General features: G+C 36.9%; 1 protein-coding gene across 5 annotated transcripts; it reads right to left on the reverse strand.

Annotated features, from left to right (window-relative positions):
• Positions 1-557: 557 nt before the first annotated feature.
• On the reverse strand, positions 558-12,072 carry LOC133802112 (protein FAR1-RELATED SEQUENCE 5-like). Of its 5 annotated transcripts, XM_062240364.1 has the most exons (4): positions 11,734-12,072; positions 1,839-3,182; positions 1,141-1,649; positions 558-1,025 (listed from the first exon to the last, which is right to left on the reverse strand). In XM_062240364.1, exons 2-4 carry the CDS (start codon positions 2,536-2,538, stop codon positions 558-560), a joined length of 1,677 nt encoding a protein of 558 aa, XP_062096348.1. In that variant the 5' UTR covers positions 2,539-3,182; positions 11,734-12,072. The 5 variants fall into 5 exon arrangements, 2 of the variants coding, with proteins under 2 accessions (XP_062096348.1, XP_062096357.1); XR_009877148.1 differs by lacking the exons at positions 558-1,025; positions 1,141-1,649; positions 1,839-3,182 and adding an exon at positions 4,233-4,512; XR_009877153.1 differs by lacking the exons at positions 558-1,025; positions 1,141-1,649; positions 1,839-3,182 and adding an exon at positions 4,233-4,517.
• Positions 12,073-14,163: the final 2,091 nt, after the last annotated feature.

Here is a 14,163-nt window from a genome sequence, read left to right on the forward strand (position 1 = left end):
ATTTTTTATTTTTTTATGTTTGTTTTTTTTTTTTTGTGTGTGAACGATTTCTGATTATATAACTAGGTTTTTAAAGTAGTTGGTTTTATTAATATATAGTTGTTTGTTAAAATTTCTTATAGTGATTGCTTTTTGTTTTTTATATTTTTATGTGTTGTAACCAGGTACTTGAATTTTCAGGTTTTGAATATCTTGTGTTGGAACCTAGAAGTTGAGTATCAAGTTTATAATATTTTATGTTTTTTTGTTTTTTGTGAAAGATTTGTGGTTTTATAATTAGGTTTTTAAATCGTTGGTTACATGTATATGTAGTTGTTTGTTAAATTTACTTATAGTATCTGTTTTTTTTTCTTTCTATAATATGTGCTGTAACCAGGTTCTTGAGTATCCAGATTTGGAATATCTTTGTGTTTGGAACCATGAAGTTGAGTATCAAGTTTATAAAATGTAAAATGTTTAAAAAGTTTGTACTTTTATTGAAGTAGAAAACATTAGGATACAATTTTATTACATGAAATGAAAATATTGAAATTGTAGTATATCTATTCTTTAGAAAATTATTTGTCTATTTTCTTTGACTTTGTTGTGTTTCGCAGCTTTGGGATTGGTTCATTCCTGCATGTTTTTCTGTTATGCCCTTGCTGTGCGCATCTTCCACATTTTATTTGCACCTTTGGTTCTCCTCTAGATCTGATTCTTTTCCTTCTAGGGCGGCCTGGTGGTTTTCTTGATTTTGGTGGTAGGACAATTATGTTTAAAGTCTCTGGCAGTGTCCATTCGCCTTCATTTGGCAATGGATGAACAGTTGAGTCATATGTTGCTTTCATAGTTGTAGTTTTGTAGTAATCAGCAACATAATCATATGTTTTCAGCCGTGTTTTGGCGAATACTGCTATTGCATGTGCACACGGTATTTCGTCTTGTTGGAATCTTTTGCATTCACATGTTTTCTCCATTAGGTTGACCAAAAAATTTCCTTTCTGTTCAACCACAACTTGGTACAGTATAGTGTTTACTGGGAAGACCTGTTTATTTTAGTAGAGAAACACATGTTAGAAACTGGATACTGTGATATTTTTGAGTAACTGGTTACTAAGAGTTTTGATAAATAATATTCAGTGCTCAATATATGCCAGGTACCTGAAATTTAATGGCACGAATAAAGTTTTCTCTAAGCACAGTTTCAGTATCTGTTGTTACTTGTGTGAATGTTCCGTTTGCTTCGTTACCATTTTTCCATACCCATTTTTGAACTAAACTTCGAAGGCCCTCCATCATTGTAGTGATTGGCAGCGTTCTTGCAGCTTTCAATGCAGCATTTATTGATTCAGCTATATTTGATGTCATCATTGTATATCTTCTTGTTGGAGCATGGCATCTAGACCAAGTTGAATATCCAATTTTTTGTAAATACGGTCTTATGCGTGTGTCAATCTTGTCTATTTCATGCATGTAATGCTCAAATGATTGTACCCTGTATGCCTTTGCTGCTTTGACAAAGTTTAGGTTTAGGTCCTCCCCATGGACACCAAAATTGACTTTGATGTTGTTTAACAGGTGGAATATGCATGCTCCATGGAAAGCTTTTGGGTATACATGGTCTATAGCATTTTCTATGCTTTTATGCCTGTCTGAAATGATTGCCATACCTGTTTTGCAAAATCACAATGGAGTAACTGGTTATTAAGTATTAACTGAGTAACTGGTTTCATTAATTTATATGACTGTTATTTTTTTTTTTTACACTGTTTTCTCTATTTTATTGCTGGATTATTATTAAACTGATAATTTTATGAGTTTAGTTTGTTTCAATAAGAATATAAAGAAGAAAACCGTACCTTCTCTTTCTCCATATGTCTCCTTTAGCTTTGTGAAAAACCATAACCATGATGAATCATTTTCAGAGTCTCCAATTCCAAAGGCTAATGGGAATATGTTGTTGTTAGCATCCATTGTTGAAGCAGTGAATAAAGTTCCCCCAAATGATGTCTTCAAGTAAGTTCCATCTATCACAATGACTGGCCTACAGTGTTTCCATCCTTTGATGGAATTTGCAAATGCTAGGTACATATATTTGAAGTGATCTGTATTGTCTGTAACCAGGTGTGTAATTGTACCTGGGTTCGATACTTTTAGCATGTGAAGGTAGATGGGAAGTTTTTGGTATGAATCATCTAGATTTCCCCTTGCCAATTCTAAAGCTTTTTCTCTTGCTCTCCAGGCTTTTTGGTACCCCATTGAAACACCAAAATCATCTAGCATGTCGTTGATTATGTCATGTGGTGTGTGTACTCTCTTTATTGACATGTATTTTGATTTTATTAGTTCCCCAATGACATTGCAATTAGCCTGCCTGTGGTCTTCCATAATGATATCCAAGGAGCAGGTGTGAGTTTTTACATACTTTCTGATTTTAAATGTTTCTGTTTTCCTGAACTTTGAAGCTCTAAGTAACCAGTTACAATTGTCATCCACACAGGTTACCAGGTACTCTCTTGGTTCAGATCTTTTTGTCTTGAATTGGAAGTTGTGGATCATAGCATAATAACATAGAGCAGATTTTAAGAGCTTTTTGTCCTTATAAATCTGGCCTTCTTCAACTTTGAAAATTTTATGATCAGTTTTAATTTATGTTTCTTCTTTTCTTTTTCTTTTGTTTTCTTCTGTTCTCTCTATGATAAATTCTGCTACATCATCAGCTATGTCTGTAGTATTTGGGAAGGTTTGTACCTGGTTATTTCTGGTGTAGGTTGCTTCGTGATATTGTAATTCTGTAGCTGATTGCTCGTTGTTTAGTTGAAGAACTAGCTTTTCTAAATCTGTGTTCTGTTTTTGTGTTTCTTCTTCATATGTAGTGTGTTGAACAGTTTCAGCTATTGTTTGATCAACAGTGGTGATGCATAGTGGTAGCTCAGTTACTTCATTTTGCTTCTTTTTCAGCTCAATGTAGAATAGGACTGAATTGTCAGTGAGTAATTTCATTGGTGGCATACCTGGTGATAACTGGTAACTCAGCTCAATATTTTGAATATTGCATTTTATTTCAGTTTTCACTAAATGAACCAAATTGTTTAGAGAACAATTTGTTGGTATTATCAGTCCAGTCATGGTGTACTCATCATACTGATATCTATCTGTCCATTTTCCTCCAAATCGAATCAATGTCATTATGGTCTCCATATCTGCAATATAGCACAACATAATTTTTAGTGATGTTTAAAATGTATCTGGTTGTGTTAGTGAATGAACATTATTAATGTTGAAATTATTTTAGTAACTGGTTTCTTTTTCTGAATCGAGAACTATTTTCCAGTTTCCATATTTATTTATGTTGCATTAAATTCTGTTTTTGTGTGTGTAACTGGTTTCACGTTTGTAATTAAAAAAGTTTTGAAACAAGTAGTTTGAGTCAAGAATTTTATCAGGAAGTAATTTGCAGATTATTTGTGTAAATATTTTGCATGTCGTATAATTGAAGAAAGATTTGCTTACCTGTTTGAGAAATCAGAGAAGTTGATGGATTTATGCGTTTGCTGATGTGAACGAACGTAAAAGCAGGGGATGTAATCGGAGAAGAAGATCTGCCGGAGAAGAAGAAGAAGAAGATCTGCTGGAGAAGAAGAAGAAGAAGATCTCAAATTCAATTGAATTTTTAATTTGATGACTGGAGAAAGAAGACGATGATGAGAGTAGCAGCCAGATCGGAGACGATGATGAGAGTAGCAGCTATCACTTCTTGTTCGAATTTTGATCGGAAAGAATGGAGAATATGAAGCTGTGATCGGAAAGAATGGAGAATATGAAGCTGTGATCAGAAAAAATGGTCGATGAATTGCTGTACCATACAAAAATTTTCTTGATTGGCAGTGGGTGAGAAAATTATGGGAATCTGTTAGTTTAGTTTATGGGAATTCCATATTTATTATTTTGTATTAACCGTGTATTACCATATTTGGCTTAATTATTTTTTTGTCCATATATATTTAAAGTTTATTTAAGATTCCCATATTTATGTTAACATCTCTTAAATTAATAAGTAAATTATTATTCAATAAAAGCAGAGGGATTGGTAAAAGAAATTGCCAATAAACATAAGTTTGAGATTATGTGACAATTTTCTAAATCGACATGATTGTTGCCCAAACTTTCACAAATGATATTCAGTCTTCCATTTCATTGGTTTGCAACGTATAATGTATTAACCCAATACAGTACCATTGATTCGGTCTATCATCAGTTTTAAGAAATTTTTATTCAATACAAGCATTCATAGTCGATACAATGAGAATGACAGATAAACCAAATTATACCGTCAAATTGGATAGTACTGGATACCAAATGAATGCATGTATTTTAAAACAACTTAAATGCAAGGACTTTCTCTTCACAACATTTAGATATTTAAAGTTACAAATCAAAGTGAAAAGCAATTAAATAAAATCACCAATAAATTTTCCAGCTTTTGTAGGATTATGATACCATCCATTGATTATCTACAAGAAGGTCTCTCCTCTGCTCTAAGTCAAGAACATAAAACAGAAACATTTGTAAACTTATTTCCTTTTCTTTTCTGCGCGAGGGAAAAGAAGGCTGGGATTGAGAGCAGCCAAGAACTACCAGATATCTAAAATTAATAACAAATAAAGCAGGAAAATAACATGCATGGTTTAATCACTGAGACAAGCATGACTATTGGCAGGATCGAACAAGTAATATTCCATTAAATACAATCAGAAAGTGTATGAAACAACTAGTCTAGTAAAAAACTATTTTGGAGTTTGCTTATGGTGGAACAAAGTCAGAGAAACACTTGAAAATTGCTCATCAAACTTATGCATTAAAGGGAGAAACACTTTGAATGAATTTGTGACTTAGTACTCCAAAGACAAGAATTTCTAAAGCGACATCTGCTTCAAATATGGTATGAGATACTTGGTTCAGTTATGGCATCAGATGGCTTCATTTTCCAATAATTTATTTTCTTTCCCATGATTCTCATTCCTCCCCTATCTTGTTCCTTTCGGCAATTGTGTGCCCCTATAATCAGGAAGAGGCTCCAATGGCATATCCTGGTGTTCTAACCAGTCAAATATGCCTTTATTCTATAATGTGGCTGCCGCTATCTTCGTTTGAATTCTATATGCTCACCAGAAGCTGCACTGCCAGCATCAAGTGTCATTGTAGTTTGGTTGGTCTCACACTACAAGATCTTGGTTCTTGTTCATGAGCATGTAACTCTATTCGTAGATACAATCAACACAAGAGGGGAGTAAACAATCTGCAGGTAGGACTATATTCTTCTAGACCTCTGCCAATTACGCATTGCTTATCCCACGACTGTTGGAGGAAGAACCAACATCTCATTAGGAAATCCACAAATCCTCTTTCTGATATCTACTCTCTCGTTTTTTTGCTCTGTGTCGTTTTGCTTTCTCTCTTCTTATAGCTCTCAGTCTTTCTCTATGGTTGAACCCACTTAAATCCTCCATGTGGGATGGGACACTACCATACACAACCCCAGATGATGCTTTGTTAAGACCAGTTATTACTGATACTACCTAATTGTACATTCTGTTATTACTCAGTTCTTAGTCTGTTAATTATAGCTGTAATTCAGTTAGTTAGTTAGGTAGTTAGTTTAGCTTCTTGCTTACTGTAATCTCTATATATACCATTGTATATTCATTCATTAAGTTAATGAGAGATTACACAATTCATACATCATTATCAGAATCTTCACATGGTATCAAGAGCCTCAACCGATTCTGTTATTCTGTTCTTCATTTCTCTCGTCCATTCTTGATTGATCTTCCTTCTTCATTTCTCTCGTCCATTCTTGATTGATCTTTCTTCTTCATGGCATCTGCTGTTCCATCTTCCATGGCATCTTCTTCGTTCGCACCGATCGTTTTCTCTCATAATCTCTCTGTCAAATTAGACACTCATAATTTTCTTTTATGGAGGCCACAAGTTCTTGCGGCGATCCGAGGTCATATGCTTGAAGATTACATAGATCTGGATTTTACTCCTCCATTGAAGTATCTCACTGATGCAGATCGAGTAGCTGGTCAGCTCAACTCTGCGTACACTCAATGGAAGCAACAGGACAATCTCCTTTACTCGTGGCTTCTCTCATCCATGACAGAGAGTATTCTCACCAGAGTTGTTGGATCTGACACCTCGGCTCAGGTTTGGTCCGTTCTTGATACTTACTTCACAACTCAGACGAATGCTAAAATTGACCAATTTCATACTCAGCTACGAAATCTTAAGAAAGGCTCTCTCTCGTTGAATGATTACTTACTCAAAATCAAGTTTCTGGTGGATCAACTCAGCTCTGTCGGTCACACTACTTCTGCCAAAGATCACATTACTGCCATTTTTAATGGCCTTCCACCTGAATATGACGTTTTTATCATCTCTATCAACTCTCGTCAGTCCACTTATACTGTTGCTGAGATCGAATCTCTTCTTCTTTCTCAAGAAAGTCGCCTGGAGAAGCACAATCGTGATCTGGACTCCACTCCACAAGTGAACGCTGCTTATCGAAGGGGCGGCTCGAACTCCTTCTCAAACCCTGGGTATGGTCGATTTTCTCAACAGAATCACTCGTCGCCTTCTTTACCCTCTCCTGGTCGTGGATCTTTCTGGAATCCCTATGCCGGTGGTCGTGGCCGTGCTTCTCATCCCGGTAGATCGTACAGTGATGGACCTCCTAATTCCACTTCTTCTCAGTCCAATCGACCGGTTTGTCAACTTTGTTCTCGTCCAGGCCACTATGCTTCCAGATGTTATCAGCGCTTCAACATGGATTTTCCAGGCTTTGGAGCTCAATCTGTCGACAAATCCGCTTCTCTTATGAATGCTCTAGTTGCCTCTTCAGATCTGGTTAATGACTCCTCGTGGTATCCTGATTCGGGGGCAACGAACCACTGTACAAACAATGAGCACAATCTTTTGACCAAGAGTCCTTACTGTGGTACTGATCAGCTGCATGTTGGTGATGGCTCGGGTCTAACCATTTCCAACATTGGTAAGTCTGCTATACAGTCTCTTTCCTCATCTAAACCTTTGTTCCTAACTCAACTTCTCCATGTTCCATCTATTAAGAAAAATCTTATTAGTGTCTCCCAATTAACTAAAGATAATGATGTTTACTGTGAATTCCATTCTGATTTCTGTCTTGTGAAAGACCAGGTCACCAATCAAATCCTGATGCGAGGGACCCTTAACAACGGTCTCTATGCATTCCCTTCTTCTGCATTCCAGCTCATTCGACCAGCCTCTGTTTTGCCTTCCTGCAAGTCTCTTCCTAACACTGCCTCTCCATCTCTGCCTTTATCCAATTGCTTTTCTGTTGATGTATCTAGCTCTAAGTCTTGTAATAATTCTGATTTCATGTTGTGGCATAACAGATTGGGTCACCCATCTGCAAAAATTGTAAAGTCAATTCTATCTCAATGTAACCTTTCTCATATTAATAAAACTCCTGTTGATTTTTGTTCATCATGTTGTCAAGGAAAAATCCATAAATTTCCCTTTCCCAACTCTACTTCTGAGTACAATACTCCCTTAGAACTAATTCACTCTGACATCTGGGGGCCAGCTCCCATGGTGTCTTCTAATGGCTACAGATACTATATTCATTTCATAGACTCTTACTCTCGGTATACCTGGGTGTATCTTCTTAAAAATAAATCTGAAGCCATACAAACTTTTCGAAACTTCAAAACTCAGATTGAGAATGAGCTTGGTCATAAGATAAAATCAATACAAACTGACTGGGGAGGTGAGTATCGTGCTTTTACTCAGTACCTCTTAGAACATGGCATTTCTCACCGTGTTTCTTGCCCCAAAACCTCTGAGCAAAATGGTCTTGCTGAGCGCAAGCATAGGCATATCATTGAGATGTCCCTAACCTTACTTGCCAATGCCTCCTTGCCTCTTAAGTTTTGGGATGAGGCTGTTCGCACCTCTGTATATCTCATAAATCGTTTGCCTTCCCCTGTGATTTCAAATGTTTCACCTCTCTATCGACTATTCAATAAACAACCTGATTATTCCAAGCTAAAAATTTTTGGTTGTGAATGTTTTCCTAATACTAGACCATACAATTCTAACAAACTTCAGTTTCGGTCTGAATCTTGTACATTTCTAGGATACAGTTACAACCATAAAGGCTACAAATGTCTTTCAAAATCTGGTCGGATATACATCTCTCGTGATGTTATTTTCAATGAGCTTAAATTTCCATACTCCTCCTCATCTTCCTCTGTGTCTTCTAATTCTCAACCATTATCTACTTCCACTACTTGCATCCCTTTATTGTCCAGATTTCCTTCTCATATTCCTATCGCATCTACCCCTCAAACAACTGCTTCAATGCATGCTCCACCTCCTTCCTTGACTACTTCTTCACCCTCCATTTCCCATGCTCATTCTTCTCCTTATATGTCTCCTTCTCGATCCCTTCCTCCCCTTACACAGATTAATACTCATAATTCCGCTGCATCTTCTCCTTTGCCACCTGATCCTCCTAGTTCTGTTGAGTTACCATCTGAGACTGTACACGCAGCTGAGCCTTTGTTACCTATTTCTAGATCTAACCAAAATCAACATCAGATGGTCACCCGCTCTAAGGCTGGAGTGTATAAACCGAAGGTGTTCATCACCTCCAAAGAGCCATTAACACTCCAAGCAGCCTTGACCGATCCCAATTGGAAATCAGCTATGGATGCTGAGTATACAGCACTGCAGAAAAATTGCACTTGGACATTAGTTGAGCTGCCACCTGACAGGAAAGCTATTGGCTGTAAGTGGGTCTTTAAGGTCAAGGAGAATCCCGGTGGGACAGTTCTTAAGCACAAGGTGAGATTGGTTGCAAAGGGGTTTAATCAACAGTATGGTTTTGATTTTACTGAGACATTTAGTCCAGTCATTAAACCAACTACTATTAGAGTCATCTTCTCTATTGCTCTTTCCTATGGCTGGCCTATCAAACAATTGGACATCAATAACGCCTTTTTAAATGGCCAGCTTCAGGAAGAGGTTTTTATGACTCAACCCCCTGGATTTGAGACTCCTCACTCTCCACAGTTGGTTTGCAAGTTGCACAAAGCACTCTATGGCCTGAAACAGGCACCTAGAGCTTGGTTTGAAAAGCTGCGATCTACACTACTTTCTCTGCATTTTCAGCATTCTCAAGCTGACCAATCTCTATTTCTGCGATTTACTAATGGTTCACCTATCTTTATTTTAGTCTATGTTGACGATATTTTGGTGACAGGATGCTCAGCTACTGAAATGCAGACTGTGATTTCTCATTTACACTCAGCTTTTGCCTTGAAGGATCTTGGTGATGTTCATTATTTTCTTGGAATCCAAGTGGTTAAAACATCCCAAGGTTATCATTTATCCCAATCAAAATACATCACAGACTTACTTTGTAGATCAAAGATGCAATTTGCTAATGGCCTACCTACTCCTATGGTTGGTGGAGAGAAACTATCTGCTTCTGGTAGTGATCCTGTTCAGGATCCTAAACTTTATAGAAGTCTAGTGGGTGCCTTACAGTATGCTACCATTACACGGCCTGAGATTTCCTTTGCTGTTAGCAAAGTTTCTCAGTTTATGCATAACCCACTGGAGTCTCATTGGAAAACAGTTAAACGCCTCTTACGATATCTCAAGCACACTCTAGACTACGGTATTCATTTTCGGGCTAGCTCCTCTCTTCCTTTGGTTGGCTTCTGCGATGCAGATTGGGCGTCTGATCTGGATGATCGACGATCTACTTCAGGCATTTGTGTTTATCTTGGTCCGAACTTGGTGTCCTGGTCCTCCAAGAAACAACCTACTGTCTCGAGATCTAGCACAGAGGCTGAATACCGAAGTCTAGCCACCCTCACTGCTGAGATTACTTGGCTTCAGGCCTTGCTTGCTGAACTGCGTTTTCCTCAACATAGCCCCCCTGTTCTTTGGTGTGATAATCTCAGCACAGTTCTACTTTCAGCTAATCCGATTCAACATGCTCGGACCAAGCATATTGAGTTGGATTTATATTTTGTCAGGGAGAAAGTTCAACGGCAGCAAATTCAAGTGAAGCATGTCCCTGCTCAAGATCAAAATGCTGATATACTCACCAAAGCACTCTCACACTCCAGATTTTTTGATTTACGTTCCAAACTAAGAGTGGAATCCTTATCCACTCTTCGTTTGAGTGGGGGTGTTAAGACCAGTTATTACTGATACTACCTAATTGTACATTCTGTTATTACTCAGTTCTTAGTCTGTTAATTATAGCTGTAATTCAGTTAGTTAGTTAGGTAGTTAGTTTAGCTTCTTGCTTACTGTAATCTCTATATATACCATTGTATATTCATTCATTAAGTTAATGAGAGATTACACAATTCATACATCATTATCAGAATCTTCACATGCTTCATCACCAGTATTTATGTATTCTCTAGTGACACGGTCACTCGCTTCTCCCACTTCGGTATTGTTGGTTTCCCCCAAACCCAGTTCATTGTCTATAATCTCATGCTCTTTCTCTTCTTCAGTTTTGCTTTCAATTAATGGCTGCTCCTGCTCATGTCCGGAAGTTATGCCCCGAGCGTTCAAGACAATGGAATTCTCTACTTGATCTTGATAGCTGTCTTGTTGCTCAACAGAACTGCCTTTGCACTCCATCAAGGAATCCAAATAGCTCTTTACAAGAATTAACAAGACACAATACACAAGAGCACCAAGAATGTACAAAAAGTTGGGTCCATCATTCCCCAAGATTTCAATAGAAGTGTCCATGGTCAATTCAAGAAGAAAACTGAACATACCAAGCTTCACAGGCTGCTCTCTCTCAGATGATATGGTCAAAGCAAAAAGAGAAAATGATCCAGTAGTGAATACATCAAATTGATTCCCTTGGAAAACTCTCTCTCCTTTTTCCACTCCACAAGACCCTATGTATTTTGAATGTATTCTAAACCTTGGATACTTGGTCATGAAAATCTCCACAGAAACAATCATGAAGAAGAAAGATTTGACCATGGTTTGAACTAAATACTGCCCATGACATTTCTTTGCCACTCTGTTGATGAAGTTAGGTGCCTTGAGCAAAGAATAGCCAAGCAAAAGAGCAAAGGTAATAAAGCATACACCTTTCAAGTTCTCAGCATCTTCAAATTGCTGCTCAAAAAAAGGGGATAAAAATAGACAAATAAGGCCAACAATTGCTGAAAACAGTTCCAAACTGTTTCGAAGTATGTTTCTCAATTTCCCTCTTTTATGACCTTTGAAATTAACAGGTGAAATTATATAATCATCATTATCTCTACTTCCCAACAAGGATTCAATATAACGGCGTAAGAAAATCAACCCAATACAGTAGAGAACTGCCCCAAACATATACCGGAGATTTGGCCCATCACCATATGCTGGAATTTCCATAGAAGTGTCCATAATCAAGCCTATCAGAACACTAAACAAGCCCAGTTCTATAGTTTTGTGACTATCTGATGATAAAAGCAAGGCCAAAAGAGCAAATCCTCCAATGGAATACAGGCTATATTGACTTCCATGTGATATTTTCTTTCCTTGTTCCTCAACACAAGACTTTCTATATTTAGAATGAACATCAAAACGAGGATACTTGATCAAAAATGCCAACAACCAAACAATACCCAGAAAAAAAGAGTCGATCATGAATTTAAGAGAGAAGTTTAAATTCCATACCTTTTGCAAGAGTTCACTCCAGCTTGCAGCCACAAACACAAGAAAGATGAGGAGAGCAGAAAGAGAAGCAAAAACCAAGAACCTTGAACTTGTAGTATTATTAAATTGAATCTTGAAGAAGGAGCTTTGGGAAAGAAAGATTAAACCAACAATGGCTGAAATCACTCCCAAAGTAATTCGAACACAGTGTCTAGTTTTGGAGCTTATTACAGCCATGAAGAAGAAGAATGAAAGAGAGAAATGAATTGCAGGATAGATTCAGAATTGGTATCAAAAGTGTTGTAGTAATGAAGAGAATAGAATTGGTATCAGTGAGGAAAGAATATACTACATATACAAAAAGTCAAAACTATTTCCGGAAGGAAACATGCAAAAAATAAATATATATTTATATGTGGATAAGAAAGTCAACCATCAGTCAACACAAGCTTAAACAAAGAGTGGTGCAATTTGGAACGCGCAACAACACAAGGGTTGTCAGCTTTCAATTGTTTAACCATACTTTATGATAATAATATTTAAATTGAATTATGTGTTCCATAATATTAAATTTTACTAATAGTGAAATACCACATTTTGTGGTTTTGGGTAATACTAATACTCCTTACCAATTATCTTAAATAAATCAAGTCACATTATAAACAAATTAAAATTCGTGAAATCCCAAGCCAATGATTGAACAAGTAATTTTAACATGTACTAACAATAATTTTTTATTTAAACTTTTTTGTCAACTTCGGTTCCTAAAGACACATGCTAGAGTATTTTTAAAAAAGAAAAATTTCATAGCCATGTTTGTTGTAATTATAATATTTTTTCTGTAAATTTTAAAATAAAATTAAATAGTTTACCGTGCCGAAAATATATTATTTTTTTCTAACACACGTAGCAAATCAGAATATCAAAAAATATCAAAAAATTTATTTTTTGTGCTGTAAATTATTCGAAATTTTTCAAAAATTTGCAGTAAAGATACAATAATTATAACAGATACCGCCATAAAAAGATTTTAAAAAAAATACGCAAGCATATATTTTTGGAGAGAGAAGTTGAAATAGGAGGTTGACCGTGATACTCATCTTTTCAATTAGATTTTGGTGCAAAACTTTTTTTTTTTAACAAAAGAAAAATTTTATTCAAAAACCAACCAAAATTACAAGACAAAAAGAGCAGCTGCTACAGACCAGCAGACAGCAAACTCAAACAAACAACATGAGAAAACTACAAAGAACCAACTACCAGCTTTCTACAATCTTTCGTAAATATACATCCCTTTTTCTATGAGAGAAAGAACCCAAACTCAAAACTCTATACTTAACTACATCTTTGATTTCCAAACTAAGGTTGCTGGCCATTTTGCAAATTGATTCGAAAATACAACTGTTTCTGTTGCACCAAATGAAGTACCAGGAAGCTGATATAACAACATTAATTATCTGGTTCTTCAAGCTGTGATTAGCCAATAAGCACCAATGAGTGAGCTCCTCATAAGATTCAGGCCAATGGAAAACACCCAGCCATCTACCGATTTCCTCAAACACTCTCCTGGAATATATACACTCCATAAACAAATGGCTATGAGTTTCCACGCCAGAATCACACACAGGGCAGAGAACAGAGGTAATATGCATAAACCGGCACAAGTGGTCTCTAGTAAGCAGCTGATTATTAAAAATCTGCCAGTAAATGAACCTGTGCTTGGGCATAATAAGCTTGTTCCAAACTGTCTCAGCAAAACCCACAGAATGCGCAGTAACAAGAGAGAGATAGAAGTGTTTACTATGAAATTTACCTCCCTTAACAGCTAGCATCAAGCTACCCTCATCCATAAAATGTCTCAGCCTCAATAATTTCTTGATATACCAGCTCATATTCTGACTAATAGGCACATTCCAGACGCTAAACTCCTTCAAATAGATGGAACTAATCCATTTGACCCACAAGCAGTCTTGCTTGGAAGAAATCGCCCACATAAAGTTAGCCATCAACGCCAAGTTCCATTTCTTACCCTCACGGAAGCCAATACCACCCAACTTTTTAGGGAGACAAACTTTTTCCCACGAAGGGAGATGCATCTTACTTCTATTCCCATTAGTTCCCCAAAGAAAATCCTAACAGCTCTTATCAATGGCAGCAGTAATCTTGGAAGGAAGAATGAATATACTCATCCAAAAATTCCTAATACCAAGCAAAACTGAGTGTATGAGTTGGGCACGACCAGCAAAAGACAAGTTCCTACTCGCCCAACAATTAAGCTTCTTGTTCAACTTATCCAGAATCACCCCACAGTCTGAAGCTTTCCACTTGGTAGGCCGAAGAGGAACACCCAAGTACTTCAAAGGAAAGGAGCCTTCTTCCATTTGCAACATCTCAAGAATCTGAGCTTTGATAGAATCCTTCACCCCTCCAAAATAGATATGGGACTTAGAT

The sequence above is a fragment of the Humulus lupulus genome, chromosome 1 (assembly GCF_963169125.1).
Source record: "Humulus lupulus chromosome 1, drHumLupu1.1, whole genome shotgun sequence".
In the NCBI taxonomy this organism is placed as follows: Eukaryota; Viridiplantae; Streptophyta; class Magnoliopsida; order Rosales; family Cannabaceae; genus Humulus; species Humulus lupulus.